Source organism: Tachyglossus aculeatus, chromosome X2 (genome assembly GCF_015852505.1).
Source record: "Tachyglossus aculeatus isolate mTacAcu1 chromosome X2, mTacAcu1.pri, whole genome shotgun sequence".
Lineage (NCBI taxonomy): Eukaryota > Metazoa > Chordata > Mammalia > Monotremata > Tachyglossidae > Tachyglossus > Tachyglossus aculeatus.
In genome coordinates, this window is record NC_052100.1 from 6,996,940 (window position 1) to 7,022,150 (window position 25,211).

Here is a 25,211-nt window from a genome sequence, read left to right on the forward strand (position 1 = left end):
TCCCCTTCGCCATTCCAAAATACTGTGTATTCACATTGTTGCAGTTCTACCTGCTACTCCATTCACTTCCACCAGCCCCGCCCCCTATTCGCGTTTTGGAATCGGCTATCCGAAATAGAAGAGTTTAGTGGGTTCCGCCTCCTCCCCCGAGCTTTGGAGCTAGCGCCTTTCCACCTCTGGCCACTGGATTGGGCTTCCCGGTCTCCTACTCCCACCCACAGCAGAAACCGATTGGAAGGCTTGGGTAAAGCCGGAGAAAGAAAAGGAGGAAGGTAGGAGGCGGAGCATAGAAGAAACGGGCGAGTCTTCCCTTCTCCGGTCCGGGAAAGTCACGTGGCGATTCATTTGTAGCCCGTCAGCCTCAGCTTTAAAAGCTTTATTAAAGGGCGACCATTCCCTAAGGCTGGCGTCTTCACATTCTGCAGCTGGGGTGGTTCGCCTCTGAGTTTGAGTTTCAGGCGCATAGTCCTGGTAGAGAATTTTTGCTCTCAAGCTTCCCAAACAAGAATCTCTTAGCCCGTTACCCCGAGCGCACTAGTCCTTCTCCCCGGTGGTTGGGCTGGTCCCGCGAAAATGGGGTGGTCAACCTGTGTCCGGGCCATGAGGGTCTCTACCCCTATGTCAAGTTTCCCGACTTGAAAGGGACGGGTGATGAAGTGCGGGGACCAGGAGTCGGGGTTTTACAGTAGGCTCCTTTGGTCTGACAACTGACTAGTGGGGTGAAGGGAGGCGGGGGGGGGGGGGGGGGCAGTTTTTCCCGGGAGATAAGGGGAAAATGGATTGAGTCGAGACATCACTCCTATCAGGGAATACCGGAGTTAGTGTAGCCTTGGTTGTTTGCGGCTTCACTGGGTCGTCTCTCTTTATTGCTGAATTGTACTTTCCAAGCGCTTAGAACAGTGCTCTGCGCACAGTAAGCGCTCAGAAAATACTATTGAATGAATGAATAAATTGGGGCATGGGACACCGAGATCGATCTTTGGATATCCAGGAGCGAAAGCAACTCCTCTCCCGGAGGAGTGGTGACTAAAGGGCAGCAGACATTGACCTGTAAGGAGCCACGGTAACACTTCTCCCTCAAGTTTTTCAGTCTCCCGAGAGAGCAGCGCTTAGGAGACTATTTCCCTTTCTCTCACTCTCCCAAATCCCCGTGCTGGGGGGCGGGAGGAGGGGGGCATGGGCATCCTTGGAGACGGGGGGGGGACGGGGACTGCGTTACCCCAATCCGTTTCCCCGACGGCTCTCTAGTAATATTCAGTGAGGAGGGCTGATCCTGTCCGCCAGCTCCTATCCACTTTGCCCTGGACAAGCTCGGTCGAGGAGCTCGAGGACAAAGTACGGATCATCCTGCTTTGCCTCGGGTACCCAGAACTGGCCCGGCGCACGCTACTGAGGTGTCTTTAACATATTTAACGGCCACGGAAAGGAGACCGTCGTGGGGTCCCTATCCACTTCTCCCTGGACCCGCTAGGTCGAGGAGTGGGAAGACAAAGCACGGATCTTTCGTTTGCATCGCGTCTCCAAAGCTGGTCCGGATCACGCTTCTAACGGCAAGGAATCAGTTTGGGGGGTTCGGGGTTATCATATGCATGTATGTATCTGGAAGAGGCGCTGGTGTTTCATCTGTACATACACGTGTGGGTAGGCATTTTTGCGTCTGTAACTCTCAATGTCTGCATTCGTGTTTCTGTGGACACACGTCTGCAAAGCTTTTTCAAGGCAAAAAAAGCCTAACCCCCGTGTATTTGCACATGTACACAACTATTTTCTTTTAAGTGTGAATTACTCCTCTCAGGAGCACCCGTAGGCAGAGATGGGGGTGCTTTTTGTGTATAGGTTTGTGTCGGAAAAGAGTCGCGTCCCCTTTAAAGCAGAGCTGCCTGCTTCACCGCTGGCCCCGCCTCCCGGAGGACGACACGCCGCGCCGCTTGCGAAGCCCCTTTTTAATTGAAGCTGTCAGGCTGCAGCCCGCGAGGAAGGAAGCGAGCGGGGGGTAGGAACGGATAAGACAGAGAGAAAGCTAGCTAGCTAGATGGACAGATAAGTAGACAGACAGACAGGGAGGGGGACAGGCGGACTGAAGGACCGAAGTGGTGGTGGAGGCGGCGGCGGCGGCATCAGCTACAGCAGTGGCGCGGGGCGGGAGGAGGCAGGCACAGCGGATCCGGTCCCATTGTTGATGACCCCAACCTCGATCCATTGGGGCGGTTGGGGGATCTCCTAAGAGCCCCAGCTCCCGGGAAGAGGAGGACGGCGTCCGGCCAGCCCATACGTCCCGTTCAACCCTCCCTCTATCCCCGGGGACCGCTGCGCGGAGATCCCGCCTGCGCCCTCCCCGAACCTGCACCGCGTCTCCGGCTCCAAGGACCTGAGTTCCTTCGGGGTCGTGGAGACGAGTTGGAGTTTTCTATTTAAAAAAAGCCCCACAAAAAAACTATATATCTGTTTTCTATTCCCTCCCTTCCCTCCCCCGGCCCCTCTTCCCCCGAGCCCTTCTCCGATCCTGATGAAAAATCATATCTGGGACTGCACCCCCAGGGCTCCCATGGCCGCGGCGATGCCCTGCAAGAGCGCCGAGTGGCTGCAGGAGGAGCTGGAGTCCGGCGGAGGCGCTTCTCTTCTGCTGCTAGACTGCCGGCCCCACGAGCTCTTTGAGTCGTCGCACATCGAGACAGCCATCAACCTGGCCATCCCGGGCCTCATGCTGCGACGCCTCAAGAAGGGCAACCTGCCTATCCGCTCCATCATCCCCAACAACGAAGACAAGGAGCGATTCGTCAAGCGTTGCAAGGCCGACACAGTACTGCTTTATGACGAGGCCACGGCAGAGTGGCAGCAGGACTCTGGGGCGCCCAGCACCGTGCTCGGGCTGCTCCTGCAGAAGCTGCGGGACGACGGTTGCAAGGCTTATTACCTCAAAGGTGGGGGAGCCTGGGCAGGTTGCTGGGGGGCGGGTCGGATGTTTCGTGTCTCGCCGCTTGGGGGGAGGCGGAAGGGGCCTCCAGATCCCTTCCCCACTACCCCTACTCTCGCAATCAGTTTCTGGGGGAGAAGGGATTCCCACTCCAGCCTCCTCCCTTTCGGGAGCGGTAGGGAAAACCCTAAGGGTCTATTTCTATCCCCATTTTCCTCGGCTCCCCCCCCCCCCCCCCAATACCCCCTCTTGGGAGACCCCGATCTATCCCCTCCGTTTCCCTCTACTCCCTCCTCTCAATACATCTCCACTTAATCCTTTTCCCAATCTCCCTTTTCGATGGGGGCTCCCCAAACCCTGTTGGAACCCAATTGCAGGGGGCCACCCTGCCCGATGCTCCCTGTTCTCTTTCCCCTCTCCCTCTCTCCCGTCTTCCCGGGGTTCTTACTCCTCAAACAGAGAAGGGAATCCTCCTTCGCCGCACGATTCGCGTGGGCGGATCAAACTTTTTGTCTTCTTCCTTTTTTTTCTCCTGTTGCCGCGGAGGAGGCGGCGGCATCAGCCTGTCTCTCCGGAGTTCCTCCTGGGGGTGGTGGGAGCGAATGAAGGGTGGGGGAAAGCCGCGGGGGGACCCGCTGACAGCCGCTTCGTAGGCTACCCCCTGAAGGAACCTGAAAATACATAGTCCATCTCGCTAGGCTCCTTGGTGGGGGGGGGGGGGGGGGGGGGGGAGTCATTCTTTCGTTATTTTACATTTTTAAATATGTTAAAAGCCTTCGGGTTAAGCAGACTCGGGTCGGTGCAGTCCTGGACTGACCCGGCAGAGACCGAGACTTCACGCATTTCGGAGTCCGGCGGTTCAGGGAGCCGTGTAGGGTTGGGACACTTGGGTCTTTAAAGGGGACCGAGCTGGGCAGCACCAGCAGCCCGGGGAAAGGACAGTCACCTTGGACCGATCCGCTTTACCTATTGGCTCTCACCTCCCTCTGAGGTTTGACACTTTCTTCCCCAGCCGATTCGTAACCCTCCCCCCCCAACCCCGCCCCGATCTGGTTTTCCCGGGGGTGCTCTGCCAAGGGTGAAAACCGAATAGCCACCTCTCTTTCTGCCTCCAGCCTCGCGGTGTTCGGGGGCGTGGGGGTTGGTTTCGCTTTTTGAATGAAGAAAGGTCTGAAGGGGAAGAAGCGGGTTGTGCAATCCGGGGCCCTCGGACTCCTTGGGAGCCCGGGGTCGGTTTGGGCTGCAACCCTTCCCCAAAGAGGGATAGGAGTCGGAATCCCTTATTCTTTCACCCCCTCCCCTCCGAGTCTGGTCTGGTCTGCTCTGGTCCACTGAACAACGGACCGTAGGGTAAGGAGGGAGGGGGAGGGTGGGAAGGGAAAGCAACAAAGTTGCCTGATGATCTGGGACCCGGGAAGCGACCCTTTCCACAGTGAGCCCCCGGCCCCGAGGGTATTCCCCTTTTGTCCCCTCAGTCCCGGCCTGAATGCCCAGCCCCCAGGCAAAGATTTCTCCCCTCCCCCGATTCGCTGCCTTCTTCCCAGAAAGGAGACCCTTTGGGGCCCAAGGGATACAGGGCTTCTTCACCCGTCCCGTCCCCGGTTGCAGCGGGTTATGTTTCCAATTAACATTCCAAAATGGCCTCCCCGGCGGAGAGGAGGAGGAGGGAGGCAGGGGGAGGGAGACCCGGGGAGGTCCGGCCCGCGCCCCGCCGCAGCTGAGGGGAGGGTGGCCGGAGCCAGCGCGGGGGGGGGGGGGGGGAAACACCCAGGGGCCTCCCGTCCCGCCCAGAGTCCCCACTTGCCTGCCCCCCAGACTTTGACTGAAACACCCACTCTTGGGAATTTGAGCCGGGTTTGATGTATTTGATTTGGATGGGAATTAAGATTCCCCCTCGTTTTGCACCCGACAGCCTGGAGACCTAGAAGGTGTCCCCAGAAACCCACCCACCCTCTATCCTGAACAAGTAATCACTCTCCACGAGGTCCTCTCCGAGTGATGCTGTTAAAGCCGTAGAGATGAACAGTCACCTGTAAAGACGGGTTGTCCCCGACCACAGGGCTTTTTGGCTTCTCACGGGACAGATTACTTTAGAAAGGTCCACAGACCTCGTGGTGTGGTGCGGTAAGGAATTTTGGGGTGAGGATGCAAGTCTCTTTAGCCCTGAAATATAAAGGAGGAGCGAGTCTCTTTTGTCCCCATTATAAAAGAGGGAGAAGCCCTGGCATGGAGAGGTGGTGGTGGTGGTGGGGGTGCACGGAGAGTGGAAGAGGAGCAAGAGGGAGGGCTCCACCTGCTTGTGAAGGCCAATGTCTTACTCAAAGCACCACATCTTCCTTTTTCTTTCTAGGTGGCTTCAACAAATTTCAGACGGAGTACTCCGAACATTGCGAGACCAACCTGGATAGCTCTTCTCCCAGTAACTCCCCTCCCACCTCTGTCCTCGGCCTGGGTGGCCTGAGAATCAGTTCTGACTGCTCTGATGGGGAGTCAGACCGAGAACCCAGCAGCGCCACCGAGTCCGATGGAAGCCCAATTCCCAACAACCAACCTGCTTTCCCCGTTCAGATCCTTCCCTACCTATATCTGGGTTGTGCCAAAGACTCCACTAACCTGGATGTCCTGGGCAAGTATGGGATCAAGTATATCCTGAATGTGACACCCAACCTGCCCAACATGTTTGAGCATGATGGAGAGTTCAAGTACAAGCAGATTCCCATCTCAGATCACTGGAGTCAGAACCTCTCGCAGTTCTTTCCTGAGGCCATTACTTTCATTGGTAGGTGTTCGAGTTTTTGCTGCTTGTTTTTACATTGAGGCCCTCCCAGTGCTCACACCCTACCAGGCATCTTCAGACTTGTAGAGGAGGCTCAGAGCAGAGCCACTTCCCTAGGTTAGTTGTGTTCAGGAGCTAGTCCCATTACTCAGGATAGAATGCTGAAATGCCCTGCATGCAAAGACCTCCCACATTTCTCTCTTGAAACACATACACATGTAAATAGACATGGCTGCATGAATAGGGTGTCTGGAGCCTTTTGAGTTTGCCGTGACTGTGATGTCTCACCTGCCTCCTTAAGACTTTGTACTTCAGCCTCAGGCACTCTCCTGGGGTAGCTCTGAGAGACCCTGGTAGAATTTAGGGACATTTCTCTTTGGTCAGGCCTTTTAATCAGCTCAAGCAGTTGTCTTGAGTTTGCCAGGTTCGGTAAAACTCGGGAGGTGAAGTGGTCCAGAGACTGACACCACTCCTTCTTTGGAGACCTTTAAGAACAGGAAAGACATCTATCTGGGTTTGTAGTCCTGGCTGGAGGCAGGGAGCAAAATGACAAGACCTTTGGAGGGGACTGATCTTGAGGATCTTACTGTAGATCTATTCATCCATTTAGCAACATTTATTGAGTCCACCCTATGCAGGGTACCCTACTGAACACTGTAGGAAATTACAAAAAACACAAGATTAGCCCTCAGAGAGGAAACAGGATTGATATCAAATTCCAACATACACACAGATAGCAATCCCGTGCCAGAGGTTTAGAGAAGAGGTAAATATGGACAAGGATGGCACGTAATCCACAAGTAGCTGGCGTGAGTGGAATGTGCTAGTCCAGTGATTTATGTAGGCATCCCTCAGAACTTGGGGAAGAGACCATTCTGCGGGCTGTCCTCCCACACATTGATTTTTAAGTATCCAAAGGACCTTTGGGGAGGGGAAAATTGGAATCTTGTAATAATAAATGTGATAATAATAATAATTACTATTATTATCATCATGGTATTTATTAAGCACTTACTACATGCCAAACACTGAACTAAGCACTGCGGGGTAGATTCAGAATAATCAGGTGGGACACAATCCCAGTCCCATATGGGGCTCGGCGTATAAAGGGGAAGAACAGGTATTTCATCCCCCATTTTACAGATGAGGAAACAGAGCCAGAGAAGTTAAGTGACTTGCCCAAGGTCCCCCAGGAGGCAAGTGGCAGAGCTGGGATTAGAACCTGTTGACTTTAACTGGTGGTCGGTAATAGAGTTAGTGTTTCTCAACCCTTAACTCTCTAGGTTCCCCCCTTCTATTGGGTCTCCTTTTCATAGCATTTTTGGCTTCAAACCCTGAAGTTTGGCCCCTGTTCTTCTTGGGAAATGTTTGGGCCACTATAGTGCTGTGTCACTTTTTTGCTGAGGATATGAATGTAAGGAGAGGGAAAGGGAATGGGAAGCAAGAGCTCAGCTCTTTATTCAAAGTAATAGCAATAATGATGATAATAGTAATCATAGTCCAGAACTGATGTCTGTAACAGCCTCATGATGACCTGCCTTCTCTCTCCCTCCCCCCCGGGGTGATGCTTTTGTCTCATTGACCAAATAATTCAGTCTTGGCAGTGTGTGAAATAATTGCCCGGAAGGACTCTTGGGAATTTAGGAAAGTATCTTAGGTGTGTGTAATTATCTGGACTGATAGGATCACAGAGTCCACAGGGGTAGTAGCTGCTAAGGCTGCAACTTTCCACTCCCATCTCCAGGAGCTTTTGGGAGGATGTGGTGGTCGGGCAGGAGTAGTAAGTGTCCCTGCCCAGTCCAGAGGGGAGTTGAGCCCTTGTTTCCCACTTGGAAAACATGTGGTGCTCCCTGACAGCCAGATGGGCCTTTGGGGAATGCCAGCCTGCTGCTGCTACTGCAGCTGCAGGATTTAATGACAGGAAATGGGAGGATTACTTCACCTGCTTACATGGAAGCCAAATTCAAAACTGCAGCTGAGGGAAATGAAAGGGGCTAGGAGGACTCAAGAAGAAGACACGGACCCTATGGGCTCAACCAGTTTGCCCACACGCTAGCCTCTACAGGGCGGAATCTGATCCCAAGGAGGCCAGGGGACCCGTAGCCAGTAGGTCCATCTTGGTTTGAATTCCCCACCGAATGAGCTTGAACCCTTCTCTGCCCCTCCAAATAGGGCAATTCATTGGAAGTGCCAACTTCATTGAGTCAGAGAAGCTAATTAGCTGAAAGACTACATGGCAAGGACCCAAAGAGGCCAGCCCAATGGGCCAAGGAGGATCTGCCCTGCCTACAGCCCTAGAGGTCACAAACAGAGAAAAAGGAAACCCACTTAACCCCAGATAACCTGTTACTGAATTGCAGATCCCCTTTGACCCCCCATCTTCCCCGCATCCTGCTAAATAATGGAGGTCTAGCAAAGTGACAGGGGTTTCACTAGCACAGACCAGAATAGAAGAAGATAGGGCCGGAGAATGTGTGGTGGGCACCAGGTGTTGGAAGTCTCTTTCCAACACAGCTGAGAGCTGACAGCTTTGGTGTCTGGCTTGCCTAATGCAGAACGACAGCAGCAGTGTTTTGCTGAGGATGTCGTTTGGGGCCTTGGTGAGTGGGGTGGGATGAGCTGGAGAGAGTTAAATGGCTTCATCTTCATAGTGTCCCGTGTCGATAGCTCTAGAGTTGGATGTAAGGTGCCTGGTGGTGTGTAGCAACCCGCCCCCACCCAAAAAATCTTGTTCATTTTGTACAGGGAAGCATTCTTGGCCCAGCGTAATCCACCCTCTCCCTTTGTTATAGACGAAGCCCGGTCCAAGAAGTGTGGGATTCTGGTTCACTGCCTAGCGGGCATCAGTCGCTCTGTGACTGTCACAGTGGCCTACCTGATGCAGAAGATGAACCTGTCCTTGAATGATGCTTATGACTTTGTGAAGAGGAAAAAGTCCAACATCTCCCCGAACTTTAACTTCATGGGGCAGCTGCTGGACTTTGAGCGGACATTAGGGCTCAACAGTCCCTGTGACAACCGTGTCCCCAGTGAGCAGCTGTACTTCACCACCCCCACCAACCACAACCTGTTCCAGCTGAATACCTTGGAGTCCACATGAAGATGAATCTTGAGTCCTGCCAGGAACTGGAGCCTTGGAGAATTTTCTCTTGAGCATTTCAAAAAATAATAATAATAATGAAAGCAAGAAATATCTGTGTGTTAGTTCTTTGCCAGTCTTGAGAGAACTCGATGCCTTCGAGCCGAGTGGGCCTGATTGCTGCTTTTAAGGAAGAAAATAAATTACCCGGCTTGGGTCGATGGTTAGTGTCCTGAGGCCAATGGCCGTGGATCAGAGAGCAGGCTCTGCTTGCAAGTTATTTCATGTGGGGGTAATTGTGGCCACTGCCAGCGCCCGCCACCTGCAGTAAGTGCTTTTCGGAGGGACTTGCATAGCCAGCGGCCATTGTGTCCAGAGTGGGGAGAGAGTGCCCCCTGGCCGCTCCCTCAGGGCAGAAAGCGAGAGGACATCCGAAGCGCTTGGCAACCTCCAACAAAAGTGTTGGCCCAAGACTGTTTAAATATACGAACACACACACACACACACACACACACACACACACACACACACACACGAGTTTACCTCTGGGGAGGTAAATCGGAATTCTACAGAGAACAGAGTGCTCAGATCTTTTTGAAAAAATTCGTAAGTTCCAGGCTGTGTGTACAGAAAACAATGGTGGGTTGCAGAAACTAGTATTTAATTTCGTTCTTGTTCCGGGAAAAGAAAAATAATTGTTCTTGGTTGTTTTTTTAATGGAAAAGATAATCGAATGTTTATATTGACCAAATGCATTTTGCACACTTTGTGAAGCCTTGATATGTCCCGACATATTATTGGTGCTCCACAGAGAAACACACGCTGCTGTTTGTCACTGGCATCTAGTAGGAAGCTTTGTGGTTGTGAAGGCTAGTTCAGGTCTTTAAAATCTCTCCCCCTCTCTCTTCACCTTCCCCCATCTAAAACTGCACTGAGATGCTTGAAGCTACAAGTGATTTTATTTTTTTTAATTTTGTCTTTGCTCCCTTATCTCCCTTTCCCAAAGAAAGAACTGGTTTCATATCACCGGAGACAAACCTCATGTAGCCTGCAAAGCCAAGTGTGAGTGAAGAGTGAGAGTGAGAGATGTTTGAGTTAGTGTTTGGTGAGTGCTGCTCACGATGAGTGACAATGTTATCCAGCTGGCCTGTGAAAATTCCAGCTTCTGAAGGAAAGAAAACTACTTGTGATATTGGCATTTCTTCACCTATTATAATGTAGGGGGTAGAGCAGCCAGGGGATTGATCAATAAAGATATTTAGCGAACACTGCGCAGAGCACAGTGCTTGTAAGAAAGGATCTACCCCTCTGGTGACTGGAGTTGAGGGGCCTTGGGTATCTGTTCAGACCCCAATCACCTCATTCAGGTGAGGGGAGAATCTGGAAAAAAAAGATACTGCAACTGAGAGCCCAGATTTTATTTTGAATTCTTTGATGTCCTTTCAAATTGGCATCATCAAAGCCATTGGAATGCAAATGAACTTCTGATGGAGGTCTTAAACAATTTGTCTTGCTGTGCCTTTAATAAAGAGAAGACTTGTTTATATTTCTGGCTGATGTTTTGGAAAAGTCTTGTAGGAATGGGGTGGGAGGAGTAGATTGGGGGTGGAAAAGCAGTTACCCATGTAGGGGAGAAGGTAACAGCCTTCCCTCCCTCCTTTCTTTCCTCCTTCCCTCCCTCCTTTCTTTCCTCCTTCCCTCCCTCCTTTCTTCCTTTCCTTCCACCTTTCTTTCCTCCTTTCCTCTCTCCTTCCCTCCCTCCTTTCCACCCTCTTTTCCTCCTTTTTCCTCCTCTTCTTCCCTCCCTCCTTTCCTTTCTCCCTCCCTCTTTTCCTTCCTCCCTCTTTTCCTCCCTCCCTCCCTTCTTTCCTCCTTCCCTCCCTTCTTTCCTTCCTCCCTTCCTTCCTTCTTCCTCCCTCCCTCTCTCCTTTCCTCCCTCCCTTTACCTCTCCCTTCCTCCCTCTCCCTCTGTTTTCTACTTTCAACTTTCATGTCTGAAAGCCACTGATTCTTTTTTTTAGATATCCAGTTTTGTACTTTTTCAACAGCTTTCCACATGGAGGACTATCTGTGACTCCAGTCTCAGCTTGATTTTTACCAGGAAGTTGGAATGATTCTCTTTTGGCAGGGGACAGTGTGGGCATAGAGAGAGAAGGTTAGTTTTTTGTTTGTTGTTTGTCTCTTTTTTTCATTTTGTACAATGTAGGGGGTTGGTGTAGGTCATGAGAAGGAGAGTGAGCATGAGTGAGCAAGTGTGTGTGAACAAAGAGAGTATGCTAACTGCATCTTACCTCACCAAGGAATTTATTTTCAGGGATTTTGGGGGCCATGAATCAGTATCTTGTAACAGCACAAATGGTTAACAAAAAACTTCCTGTGCTGTGAGTGGTTATTTTTTATTTTAAAAAACAGAAAGATGCATCCTTTGACTTGTGCAAATGAGAGCCTGTTAGAGGGGGTCCGTTTTGCTTGGTGATTTTATGAAGGAAAATTAGTGACCATATATATATATATATATACATATATATATATATCATGAATCAATATTGCGACTGTTTATATTGCAAATAAATATTTTTTCTTTAATGAAAATGTGTTTTTATGCAGTTGATCACCTGGCCTGAGTAGCCAGGGTGTCTGGGTGCAGGAAGGAACAAGGTCCACATCCTCCATTAGTTCTCTCACAGGCATTGACTGATAAGCTTCTGGCACATGGATTTGCCTTCTGGGGAGGAGCAGCAGGGTTTCCTGGCAAAACCCTGAAATGGAGCATGGCTTGGTGAATGAAATTTCTACAAACTCAACAGGATATGGCTGATTTGAACCTCTGCCATGGTTCCCCTGCCTTTCCATCCCACATGGTACAATGGCACAATCGAGGTAGTACTGGAAGTTAGTGTTATCTGTGTGTGTATGTACGTGTGTATGTGAATTTAAAATTGAGGTCTGCTTGTCTGAGGAGGCCTCAAGCTGGTGCTCAGCCCCGCTCCCCAAGGAGACAGGCTCAGGACCTGAGGGTATCTTACATGGATGACTTTGGCTGGTCAGGACTCTGCATCCCTTTTTTTTAGGGAAGGGCCCTCAGTGCACTCAGAAGTTCACTTAATGACCAGGACTTGGGGGAATGGAGAAAGCCCACTCCAAACCACTTGTTCTCTCAGTAGTTGGAGTGTTGGACAGAATATACTTTCTCTACATTTAAATTTAATCCCCTATATCACATCCATTTTCAATGCCAACATCACAGCCTGGTTCTCACACCCCTCAGCAAGCCCAGCTTTGGGGCCTGGTCTGAATTTTCACTAATGAGGGAGTTACAACAGGGAAAGAAATCCTTCTACAACTGGGTAAAGTTCAACTGGCACAGGGGCTGCTCCTGAAAATGCTTGGAGAAAAATCCATTCAAAATGCTGAAGACTGGAGCAGTAGTTTTATGTTTGATTTGAAGGACGGCAGCCTTTTCTGGGCAGAAGGCTAACAGCCTATGAATCAGATCTTACATCTTTGAAATGTGTGTTAGCACAACTAGTTCTTTCAGAGTCTGGGTCTCTTTGTCTCCCCCCACCTCCACCTCCCTTCCCCGCACCAGGTAACTATTTAAAAATCCTGCCTAAGCTAAAAAATTACTCAGAAAGATGTAGGTTAGATATATTCTGCAGAGTTGGAAGAAATCAAAATCCCTGTTCTAAGGATACTTGCATTAAGTGTGCCGAGAGAGGGGTCCCAAGTTCGTTACCACTGTGCTTGTGGCCTGGGTTTTTAGTGTTTGTGCCTTGCCAAACATATACCGAGTAGCCACTGAAAAGTCAGTCTTCTGCTCTCCTTGGCACTAGCAGGACCCTTATTAGTGTTGGGGCCGATCTCAAGCTCCCTCTTTTCTGAGGGGTGAAGAAATGTTTTTCCATAGGCGTATATGCGAGCAGCAATGATCAAGGGGTCTGGATAAATCTATGAACGAAAGGTCCATAATAGGTCACCAGAGGAAATGTTAAGTAGCTCATCCCTCACAATAGGGTGGATCCTAAGGAGGGTAACCATCTCACGGTTCCTTCAAGCATCCTGTACACCCTGTCTGAGACAAAACATTGGGGGGCCTGGATGGACCACTGGTCTGATCCAGGAATGGCAATGTCTGTGTTCTTATGTGTCCTGCCACCCCCACCCCCGCTTACTCTTACACACACATACTTAGAGACTTACAGTTGATAATTGGAAGACCTACTCATCACCCTGAGGCTAATAGGTTCACTATTTGATGTCTGTGAAGTTCATTGTCTAGTGTGTCTTTTATTTATCAAATAAAATCTTAATTCTGGTCCTGCCTGGTGGCAGAATCATAGGCCACCAGAATGTCTATAACCTATATGGCAGGTGGAGTAAAAGACGTTAAATCTGCAGGGTATATGTTTGGGGGAAATACGATTAGAGGAAGCTAAAGAAGGGGAGGACAAGGGTCAAATTCTGCCCTTAACTGGCATTTCGAGACCTAAGCTTAGTCAGCAAGCTCTACTCATTGTCTGTTTGCATGCTCCTTAGGGGTGTGGACACTGATTATTTCAAAGGGAGGGAGGGTGAGGAAGGGTAGAGGAGACCTTGGATTAGGGTTTTCAGGGAGAAAATCCCTGGCCTGGTTAGAGACCCTCGAGTTCAGGCTGTTTTCAGAGAAACTGCACACTCTGGGATGATGGCTAAAAGATCCAAAAAGTATTCTCAGTTCTCGAGCAACTTTTTCCATTTTAGCCATAGTACAATTGGCATTCAAATACATTTGAATGTGGACACTGTTCTTGGCTCCTTGTGGCTCTCTAAGCCACTTCTCTCCCCTTCCCTAAGGCTAGGACTCCTCCTTATCCTCATCCCTTTTTCTGCCCCTCCCCCCGCCACCGCCCAGGGAGCTGTCGCAGGAATCCTATCCATTGATGCCAAGCCTCTTGGAAGCTCCCAAAAAGCAGAAGCCCAAGGAAAAGCCTTTGGCTTCCTCATGCTCAATTAAACAGCTTCTACTGCTTGCATCCTGCCTCACCTGGCTCTCTTAACAGCTCAATGGTCAAGGGATGGGACCGTTCTCTCCCTCCATCTTGATCCTCTGGTTTGTTGTAGTTTCTGAATAAGACACCATTGGATGGCATTCAGGTTAATAATAGCTTGGAGAATCAGCCATGTGTCACGGTTTTAACAGTAGCTTGATGGTAGGGGCCCGGGAAGAGCAGTGGTTCTATTTAAATCCCAGCTGGCAGGGAATGCTCACACACCTTTAGGGAGATGCAGCGGAAAGCAAAGAGACACCCAGTTCCTGAGAGACAATGGGAGCAACTTGGGAATTTGCTCACTTGCTAATGAATGATTTGGGGCTTGCTGGGAACATTGTGGGAGTTTTGTAGAGGGCCTGGTGAAATGGTGGCTCTCTGACTTGCTAGCAGAGGGGACGGTAACTCAGAGCTGGGGTACTGACAAAACAAAAGCTTCTGTTTTCATTCCTTAGGCAAATCTGATTCAGGAGTTGGTGAATTGAGGGTTGTGGATTGGTGACTCCATGGCAGCCCAAGAGCTAGGTTGCTTCTCACTGGTTTGGGGGCTCTCCAAGGGCATGGACTCGGCCCCAACACTGGACCGGCCCCAATCCCAGTCCCCAGTGAGGGTCGCGGGCTGCAGTGTGCCACCCAAGTTTCGTTTGCTCCTGCAACAAGCCTGGCAAAGTTCTGGGTGGCGAGCGAGGTCACTCCGGGGTGGGCACAGGGGGAAAAATTGGCCAGCACTTGGATCGTTTGAGCCCTTTAGGCAGGCAGGATGGGATGTTGCCTCCAGCCCGGCTAGGGGACCTGATGGGATGGTCCAGGTCCTTAACCAGCAACAGACTCCCCCTGGCCCCCCACCACCCGTGCCATGCCCGCTGACCACCACCAAGACTGCAGTCATTGTTTTAAATCCCCGAGTGCTCTGGTGTGAAAACATTTCTACTCTCACCCCTGCTCTAAGCTAAAACTCTCTTGCTGCACTTCAAACCCACTCCTTGTTCTGTGCTCAGGGGAGATGGAGAACAGCTGGCCATCGTCACCCGTTTTACAATCCTTCATTATGAGCTCAGAGTCAGAGCAAACCATCTCCTGCAAGCAAGGGAGAAAGTAGAACTTTTTCATACCTGTTTGCCCAGACATTTAAAGTACCACAGGTAGGGACTGGGGTGTATGTGACAAGGACTCTCAGGAAATGGTCATTATCAGTTTCCCAAGTGCCTAGTTTAGTCCTCTATACATGTTATGTATGGGAAGCCAGTGAATTAGAGCTTACTCTGTCTGCTGCCTCACTGTGCGCCCTTGCCCACCCCTGCCATCACTTCCTTCCAGTTAGCACTGGGCAGAAGGGTCTAAGATTGGACCTGCTTCCCTATTGGCACACAGTTTGCCGGCTGTTCCTATCGATGCAGATGGCAACTAGTATGGGAGCTGCTCATGTACCCCACCAGCCAGTAAAAGGGCTGGACCCGTGGGCAGTGGGCTGGCTTTTTCCTGACCTGGAGCCATGCTGGGCTCACTATGGGCTCAGACAGTGCTACTGCCACACTGTAGCTCAGGGTCTGTGCTGCCCCAACTCCACCAAACCTGGCAGCTGCACTGCACTCCTGTTCTGTGGAGATTTCCGTGTCTATGCTTGTATCCCCACTTGCTCCAGAGCCTTTGCGCTCCCTTCCTGGATCACTGGGAAGTCTGAGGCAGCTTGAAGTTGTTGGGAAGTTGTCACTTTTTTGCTGATTTGTTTTTAATGGTGTTTATTAAGCCTTACTATATGCTAAGCACTGAGGTAGATAAAAGATCATCAGATCAGATACAGTCTCTGGTCTACATGAGACTCACAGTCTAAGGGGGAGGGAGAACAGTGAGGGAAGCATGCGGGCCTGGGAGTCAGAATATCTGGGTTCCAATCCAAACTAGCCAAGCTAGCTCTCTTCCTCCCTTCAAAGCCCTACTGAGAGCTCTCCTCCTCCAGGAGGCCTTCCCAGACTGAGCCCCCTTTTTCATCTCCTCCTCCCCATCCCCCCCGCCCTACCTCCTTCCCCTCCCCACAGCACCTGTATATATGTTTGTACAGATTTATTACTCTATTTATTTTGCTCGTACATATTTACTATTCTATTTATTTTGTTAATGATGTGCATCTAACTTTATTTCTATTTATTATGATAACTTGACACCTGTCCACATGTTTTGTTTTGTTGTCTGTCTCCCCCTTCTAGACTGTGAGATTGTTGGGTAGGGACTGTCTCTATAAGTTGCCAACTTGTACTTCCCAAGTGCTTAGTACAGTGCTCTGCACACAGCATGTGCTCAATAAATACAATTGAATCAATGAATGAATAATCCCAGCTCTGCCACTTGTCTGCTATGTGAACTTGGGCAAGTCACTTTACTTCTCTGTGCCTAGGTTTTCTCAACTGTAAAATGGGGATTCAATGTTTGTTCTTCCCCCTATTTAGACTGTGAGTCCCATATGGGACAGGGTCTGTGTTCAACCCCAGCACTTAGAGCAAAGCTTGACACATAGTAAGCACTTAATGAATGCCATAAAAAACCCAAGTATTTTAGCCCCATTTTACAGATGAGGAAACTGAGACACAGAGAGGTTTAGTGACTGGCCCAAAATCACCCGGCAGGGCAATAGAAGCCCAGTCTCCTGACTACCAATCCCATGTTCTTTCCACTACATCACTGTCTCTGATTCACAGCTGACTGATAGCTTCTGCCTGAGGATAGTCCAGCTTCACACCTCCACTCTCTCCTAGCCACTGACCTACCTGCACTACCTAGGGTGGTAGAGGGATGGGAGGATAGGCTTTGCAATGTGGAAAACCTTGAAATACTCTGTCAGACAGGATGATGAACTAACCTCAGGTTAGGAGTCAGGACTAGTGGTAGAGAAAGAGCATGGCATCGTGGATCGAGCACTGGCCTGAGAGTCAGAAGGTCATGCCTTCTAATCCAGGCTCTGCCGGGACAAGTCACTTCACTTCTCTGTGCCTCAGTTACCTCATCTGTAAAATGTGGATTGAGACTGTGAGCCCCATGTGGGACAGGGACTATGTCCAAGCCAATATGCTTGTATTCACCTCAGTGCTTAGAACGGTACCAGTAAGCACTTGACAAATGTCATAATAATAATAATAATTATCATTATTATTATTATTTGTTTCACAAAATGTTAATCTTATCTGCAAATGCAGATTATGTTTGTCCATAATAGGTTTTCACAACAGAGGGGGAAAGACACCCCCCTCCACCTCTACTGCCAGTAGCCACTACCCCCTGTTCGCTAAGCCGTCCCAAGCGTCCTATGCAGAGGTGGCTTATGACATGGATGAGGGCACAGCGCCATTGAGGTTTCAAAGTCTATTCTGTAACCACAGGGAGTTACCTGCTCTCCTTCCCACGCAGCTCACAAAGCCTCCTGCTGGGCACAGGGGAATCTGTCAAATGGGGGTTAAGACTATGAGTCCCATGTGGGGCAAGGATTGTGTCCAACCTGACTCACTTGTATCTACCATAGCGCTTAGTACAGTGCCTAGCACATAATAAGCACTTAGCAAATACCTTTAAAAAATCAGGCAAAAGTGTAGGTGGCTCAGCATAGGCAACAACTTTTCATTTTCAGTGTGACGAGGAGGAAGCAGGGCATTCCTTTCAGGGGTGGGGATTAAGATTAGGAGGCAGCAGGGCTTCACAGAGTTCATGGACTAAAAAAACCCCAATTTGGGGTCTTTTCAGTCCTTACTGGAAACACTTGGGTCTTGTCAGCCTTGGGATGAGTGAGTGTGTGGGGGTCATCGCTCCCCTCCCCTCTGTGGAGTGGGCACCTAATGGGACTCAGTACAAACCATCCCCACTAGTGGAAAAACAACTCAAGTGTCTGGCTGGCTGATGGTAAGATGTACCTTTCCCTCTTGATCATTGGTGTTTGAGCAATGCTCACCCAAATGGCCAGGGGCCAGAAAAGGTGAATTCCCGTATCAATGTGGATCCAGTGTGAAAATGTGCAAGAGATTCTCTCTCCAAGACACAATTATGGAACAATAATAATAATAATGGCATTTGTTAAGTGCTTACTATATGTGATGCACTGTTCTAAGTGCTTGGGTGGATACAAGGTGATCAGGTTGTCCCATGTGGGGCTCACAGTCTTAATCCCCATTTTACCGATGAGGTAACTGAGGCACAGAGAAGTGAAATGACTTGCCCAAAGTCACACAGCTGACAAGCGGTAGAACTGGGATTAGAACCCATGACCTCTGACTCCCAAGCCCGTGCTCTTTCCACTGAGCCAAGCTGCATCGACGGTACCATCCGTGGCACCAACAGAAGACTCTGCTACTACTCCCAGGGAATCCCTCCTGTCCCAGGGAAGCAGTGTGGCCTAGTGGAAGAAGCCCTGGCCTGGAAATTAGAGGACCCATGTTCTAATTTGAGCTCTGACAGTTGTCTGCTGGGTGACATTGGGCAAATCATTTACATTCTCTGTACCATAGTTTCCTCACCTTCTAGACTGTGAGCCCACTGTTGGGTAGGGACTGTCTCTATATGTTGCCAACTTGTACTTCCCAAGCACTTAGTACAGTGCACTGCACACAGTAAGTGCTCAATAAATACGATTGATTGATTGATTGAAATGGGGATTTGATACCTGCTCTCCCTCCTACTTAGATTGTGAGCCCCATGTGGGACAGGGACTGTGTCCAGTCTGATTAACTTGTATCGCTCCAGTGCTTAGAAGAGTGCTTGACACATAGTAAGCACTTAATGAATACAGTAATAATAACAATAACAATGATATCACTGTTCATACATACTTCTGCTGTCTTTGCAAGGTCTCTACCAGGATTTCTGGTTAGAGGTAAGATTATGTTAAAGGGTCCCATGCCTGAGCTCCTCCTTCTCTTCCAACCAAGCACCCACCTCAGGCCATCAGCCACCTCTACTGACAGCACTGTCTGATCTTGAGATCCCTGGGAAAAACATTAGACTGTGTGATCGTGTACGAGTCAATTACTCCCTCCATATGCAAAATTGGAGGCTAATCCTTGCCTCTCCCTAGCTGGCAGAGCAAATGATCTGATAAGGAATGGGGAGAGCAGAGGGTGGAGAGGGCTGGAAGGAAGCCCTGAAATCATGACTTTAATTAGGATTTTCCCTTACAGAGACCCTCCCTCTGGCTGAAGAGCTATCCCCAAGATTTAGGGTGGTATTTATAATTTGTCCTCTGTTGGCCTGGGAGTCAGAGGACCTGCATTCTAAAACCTTCTCTGACACTTGCCTGCTGACCTTGGGTAAGTCACTTCATTTCTCTGTGCATCAGGGTCCTCAGCTTCAAAATGGGGATTTAATACATGTTCTCCTTTCTACTTAGATTGTGAATCCCAAGTTGGGTGGGGACTGGGTCTGATCTGATTACATTGCATCAACTCCAGAGTTTATTATTGATATTATATTACTCAGAATGTTCCTTACCCATCCTGTTGGGTAAAACTGTGGACTGGTACTTACACCCTCTTTCTACTAGAGCCATGCTGATTACCTTATCACTGCCTGGGCAGCTGCCCACTTCCATGGCATCTCCTCTTTGGAGAGCTCTAAAAATAAGACAGATAACCACAATGGTCACTGGACCAGAGTATTTGTTAAGTGCTTACTATGTGCCAGGCACTGTCCTAAGCACTGGGGTAGAAGGATACAAGCTGATCAGGTTGAACACAGTCCCTGTCCTGTATGGGCATCACAGTCTTTATCCCCATTTTACAGATGGGGTAACTGAGGTACAGGGAATTGAAATGACTTAACCAAGGGCACACAGCAGACAAGTGGCGGAGCCCACATAATAATAATAATAATAATAATAATGATGGCATTTGTTAAGTACTTACTATGTGCAAGCACTGTTCTAAGCACTGGGGTAGATACAAGGTTATCAGGTTGTCCCACGTGGGGCTCACAGCCTTAATCCCCATTTTACAGATGAGGTAACTGACGCACAGAGAAGTGAAGTGACTTGCCCAAAGTCACACTGCTGACAAGTGGTGGAGCCAGGATTAGAACCCTCGGCCTCTGACTCCCAAGGCCAAGCTCTTTCCACTAAGCCATACTGCTTCTCTAGAACTCAGGTCCCCTGACTTTCAGGCCCATACTCTTCCCATTAGGCTACTTTGCTTCCCTAGGTGGTGCCTATTAGCACTTTGGGACCTGAGAAACTCAACTTTCACATTAGCCAGATGAAAGCGTTTCTATTTTGATTCCACTCCCCTTGAGAACCCTTCCAACTCAAGAGCTGGGGAAAAGGAGGAGCCTCAGGACAGGGCTCCTGGAAGGTGGCTTTGAGGTCTGCTCCCTTTTCTCCAGCCATCCAACATCCTGCAGTGAGATCTGAACCTGCCTGGCACCACCAGACCTCAGTTTTCTCACCTGTAGATGGAGGATTTCCTTTCAGGGATGCTGTCCTAGGTTCCTTGTTCTTCCTGGTATGTGGTGTTGAGGCAGCTTGGCAGAGTCTGTAGATTGGTACAGCCTGTGGGATGAATCCAGAGCCTGGGGTAAAAATAGCTCCAAGTTACAATCTGTGGGACTCGTGACACATCTGAGGTGCCAGATACCTTAAACTGGGAGACTGAGCAGGCTGGTTTCTGTGGTCTTGATGAAGGCATCATTCCTTTTGACGTCAATGGGAGGCCTGTCGGGGTGAGGGCAGTAGTGCCACCTTTCAGGGGAGTGGGGATAACTCAGTCAGGAGTATTGCAGTCTGGGTTCAAAGAATCAGGAAAGAAAAGTAAAAAAAAAAAAAGGCTATTTCACCTCTTTTCTGCACATCCAGAGAAGGGATGGGTGACAGAACCTCCCTTTTGGATCACTTTCTGGTGCTTCATTACCCAAAAAGTCTGGAAATTCTTCCCAACATCAATCAGTGTATGGTATTCATTGGGTACTTATTCTGTGCAGAGTACTGTACTAAGTGCTTGGAAGAGTATGACAGAGACAGGGAATTGTAATTCTTATTATAGTTTTACCCCCCCTTTCTACTCCTCAGCCATCCACCACAGACTGGAAGATCAACCTCCCCTTCCCAGGTTCAGTAACCTAAATTCCTTTAGCCTTTCCTTTTCATGCTGATTTCTCGAACTTTTCATTATTTTCGTTGTTCTCATTTCTAACCCCTTTCTTTCCCTGGGAAAATGGTCAGGCCAGCCTAGTCTTGAAGAGCAAGGAGGCATGCCCTCATGATCCAGCTGAGAGGTAGACTGCAGAGCAAGCGGTGCCCTTTTGTTGCCATTGTCTCAATCAATCAATGGTATTTATTGAGCGCTCACCATGTGCAGAGCACTGTGCTAAGCAGTTGGGAGAGTACACTGCAACAGAATTAGTAGACATGTTCCCTACCTACAAAATCTTACAGTCTAAAGCAGTGTGGTAGCAGTATGGAAGTCAGAAGGTCATGGGTTCTAATCCTGGCTCCACCACTTGTTTGCTGTGTGCCCCTGGGCAAGTCACTTCATTTCTCTGTACCTCAGTTACCTCATCAGTAAAATGGGGATTGAAACTGTGAGCCCCACTTGGGACAGGGATTCTGTCCAACTCGATTTGCTTGTATCCACCCCAGTGCTTAGTACAGTGCCTGGTACATAGTAAGCATTTAACAAATACCATCATTATCTAGTGGGGGAGCTTACAGTCTAGACATCCTGGAACTCAGTCTGGAGCGTCTGGTCCTGTCAGAGCAGGGGAGAAAAAGATGAGGGACTTGCAGACCACATGCTTGGATGGACCACTGGCCATTTATTGACAGAAGTAGCAGAATCCCATGCCAGCCATGCCTTAGTTACGGGGATACATATGAGAAATAGCATGGTTCAGTGAAAAGAGCATGGGCTTTGGAGTCAGAGGTCATGGATTCAAATCCTGGCTCCACCAATTGTCAGCTGTGTGACTTCGGGCAAGTCACTTAACTTCTCTGTGCCTCAGTTACCTCAACTGTAACTTGGGGATTAAGGCTGTGAGCCCCATGTGGGACAACCTGATCACCTTGTAACCTCCCCAGTGCTTATAACAGTGCTTGGCACATAGTAAGCACTTAATAAATGCCATTATTATTATTATTATTATTATTATTATTACATGAAGTGTAGGGATTAGCAGACTGGGCTTCTGGAGCAAGAGGGATGTATGGAATGTCAGCAGGCTAGGAAAAGAAGGTTCCTATTACAGGGGTGAGTCTCTATTTCTTTCAGCCCAATACTGCATCATTTCCCCCTTCCCGATTGCACATCTCCTTGAAGTTTGGGCAAAGATTTCCACTCCTGCCAAATAAAAGGCGTTGGAAATGCGGGGGAAAGAAAAACCCTGGGTGTAGACTGGAAGGAGGGGTGGATTTTTCCTGGTGTCTCCTGCTAAAATGGATGTATTCCTAATTGTTTTCAGGAAGCCTACAGCCCTAGGCCAGAGAAGCCTGAAGCTGAACTGGTCAAGGAGGGAGAGATGGGTCCTGGGCTTAACAGTGAGTCAAACACTCTGGCTGTCCATAGCCTCAGACACCCACATATGACCAAAAGAAAATCGAAAAAAAAATTGTCAACTATTTCCTCTTCCCTCCCAGCAGCTGCTTGAGTCCCGGATCTAATTAGTTGCCATGACAACTGGCAAGCAATTGAATTCCTGTTCTGAGACCACTTCCATCTTGGAGAGGAGTCCCCTGGAGCTCATAGAGAGATTGCAACCCCTTCCCACCAACCCTGGTCAATCAATCAATCAATTATATTTATGTAGTGCTTACTGTGTACAGAGCACTGTACTAAGCACTTGAGACAGTACAATAGAGTTGGTAGACATGATTCAAGGAGCTTACACTCTAGTGGTGAGACAGACATTTAAACTAAATTATATAGTCTTGGTCCTGATCATGACCTTGGCCCCTGCTGCACTTCAGTCCCTGTGACCTTCTTCCCAGTGCTTTCAAAATTCTGCCCTCTGGGCTCCTGGAACAGGCTGGTGGATTGGGCAGTCAGGCAAGGTGGTCCAAGCCTTGTGGGACCTTTCTGTAGGAGGCCTCTCTGCCATCATGGGGCTCCTCGGTGGTACCCAAAATCTTCTCTGCAGGAGAATGACTCCTCCTGCAAGTATTCGCCAAGTCCTGTTTATTCCCTGCCAGACGGACCCTGCTGTTACCCTGTTACCCTGAAAGAGCACGGGCCTGGGAGTCAGAAGACCTAGGTTCTAATCTCAGTTCTGCCACTTGTCTGCTATGTGATCTTGGGCAAGTCACGTAACTTCTCTGTGCCTCAGACACCTCATCAGTAAAATGGGGATTAAGATCTGCCCTATGTGTGACAGGGAGTGCATCCAACCCATTTATCATGTATCTACCCCAGCACTTAGTACAGTGTCTGAAACATAGTAAGCACTTAACAACAAATACCATTAAACAAAAAGACTGGGGAAGTAGCCACTGAGAAGCAGTGTGGCTCAGTGGAAAGAGCCTGAGCTTGGGAGTTAGAGGTCATGGGTTCTAATTCCGGCTCCACCACAAGTCTGCTGGGTCATCTTGGGCAAGTCACTTAGCTTCTCTGAGACTCAGTTATCTCATCTGTAAAATGGGGGTTAAGACTGTGAGCCCCACGTGGGACAACCTGATCACCTTGTATCCCCCCAACCCCAGCGCTTAGAACAGTGCTTTGCATAGAGTAAGTGCTTAACAAATGCCATTATTATTATTATTATTATCATTAGTAAAATTAAGGCAGGTAGTAATAGAGGGATCCTTCAGTGATCTTCATATAGATTTGCTGAATAACTCATTAGGAAGAGAAGTAACTTTTCTGGGACAGCTAGAGGCAACAGGCAAGCTAATATACTGGATTTAATTCCAAGCTGTTGACAGGACCTAGTGTGGGAGGAATATACAGCTGAGAAATCTGGGTGGCTACTTGATGACTCGGGGACAAAAGGTACCATCAGGGATGAAAAGGAAATAGCTGAAAGGCTCAGTGAAATCTTTAGAGAGATTCTCACGCACAAATTGATTATTTTAGCAGGCAGGTGAGGGGAATGGGATCAGATTGTGGTGATCACACAGGATGTTTTAGACCAAATTGATAAACTAGCTGTAAGCCTATCACCCAGACCAGATGACATCCATCTGATAATTTTTAAGGTATGCAGAAAGTTGCAAACCTTCTGGTGAGAATAGTAACCTATCATTACAAATAGCCATTGTACTGGAGGACAGAGGATTGCCAATGTAACGCCCATCGAGAAAAAGGGTTCAAGAGGTGATCCTGGGAATTATAGATCCGTGAGTCTCACTTCTATACCTGGAAAGTTAGTAGAATCTATAACTAAGTTTGGGATCAATGAGCACTTAGAAAAACACAACCTGTTGGGAGAGAGATGATGTGGTTTCTGTGAGGGGAGACTGTTCCTCGCTAGTCTTCTGGAGTCCTTTGAAAGGCTCAGCAAGGATGTGGATAGAAGGGAACCAGTAGACATAATATATTTAGATTTTTAAAAGGTCTTTGACAAAGTTCCACACCAAAGACTTCATTAAAAATAAAAAAAAACAACCCAACAGATTAAGAGTAGAATTGGCAAAAGCTTGTCTCTCAATGGCCAAAAGACAGGGAAATAGAAGGTAGAGATAAATGGCCATTTTTCAGGGTGGAGAAGTGTAAATCTTGGGGTCACCCATGGATCTGTGATAGGACTGGTTTTGTTTAACACTTTCATGAATGATCTGAGAGAGGGCATGAGCAGTGAAATCTCCAAGTTTGCCCATGACAGTTAGGTTTTCTGGATGGTGAAATGCCCTGAAAATGGGGATAAATGCCAGGAAGACTTCATAATGCTGAATAAGTGGGTTGAAGGCAGATGAGCTTCATTGTGAGCAAGCGCAAGGTAATGCATCTAGGGAAAAAATTACAACTACCTGAGAATGTAATTAGAGCTATCAGGCACAGCTTAAGAAAGAGGTCTTGGAATCAACGTTAACTGTGCTTTCAAATGATCAATGCAATGTGTGGCAGCAGCCAAAAAGGCCAACCAAATGCTAGGCATAATCAGAGAGGGAATAGAAAATAAAATCAAAGACAGGGTTTGGCCACAATATATAACCACAGGGCACCTGCATCTTAGGAAGAACATAATAGCACTGGATAAGGTACAGGGAGAATGGAGGAGTTTCCTCATGAGGATAGGCTGAAAGAGCCAGGACTCTTCAATCAGGAAAAATGCAGGCCAGTGTGGGGGACTTGCTTGAGGAGTACCAAATTATGAAGAGTATGAGCAGGGCAAAATCCACAATTATTGTTCTTCAGATCTCACAACCCCAACACAGGGCACCCTCGTTGAAGGTGGTGGGTTCAAAAGTGACAGAAGGAAACATTTTTTCCACATAGTCAATTGTAGTTGTATAGAATTTCT

General features: G+C 48.8%; 1 protein-coding gene across 1 annotated transcript; it reads left to right on the forward strand.

Moving 5' to 3' along the window:
• The first annotated feature begins 1,811 nt into the window (after window positions 1–1,811).
• DUSP7 (dual specificity phosphatase 7) lies at window positions 1,812–10,315 on the forward strand. Its single transcript, XM_038770998.1, has 3 exons — window positions 1,812–2,921; window positions 5,265–5,693; window positions 8,483–10,315. Exons 1-3 carry the CDS (start codon window positions 2,507–2,509, stop codon window positions 8,788–8,790), a joined length of 1,152 nt encoding a protein of 383 aa, XP_038626926.1. The 5' UTR covers window positions 1,812–2,506; the 3' UTR covers window positions 8,791–10,315.
• The last annotated feature ends 14,896 nt before the right edge of the window (window positions 10,316–25,211 follow it).

What these genes read in the sequence shown, in the direction of transcription:
- DUSP7 (XM_038770998.1), top strand. Translation starts at nt 2,507, where the DNA reads ATGAAAAATCATATCTGGGACTGCACCCCCAGGGCTCCCATGGCCGCG. An exon ending in CAAGGCTTATTACCTCAAAG is followed by an intron (nt 2,922 to 5,264) that starts GTGGGGGAGCCT and finishes TTTTCTTTCTAG; the next exon opens with GTGGCTTCAACAAATTTCAG. An exon ending in TGAGGCCATTACTTTCATTG is followed by an intron (nt 5,694 to 8,482) that starts GTAGGTGTTCGA and finishes CCTTTGTTATAG; the next exon opens with ACGAAGCCCGGTCCAAGAAG.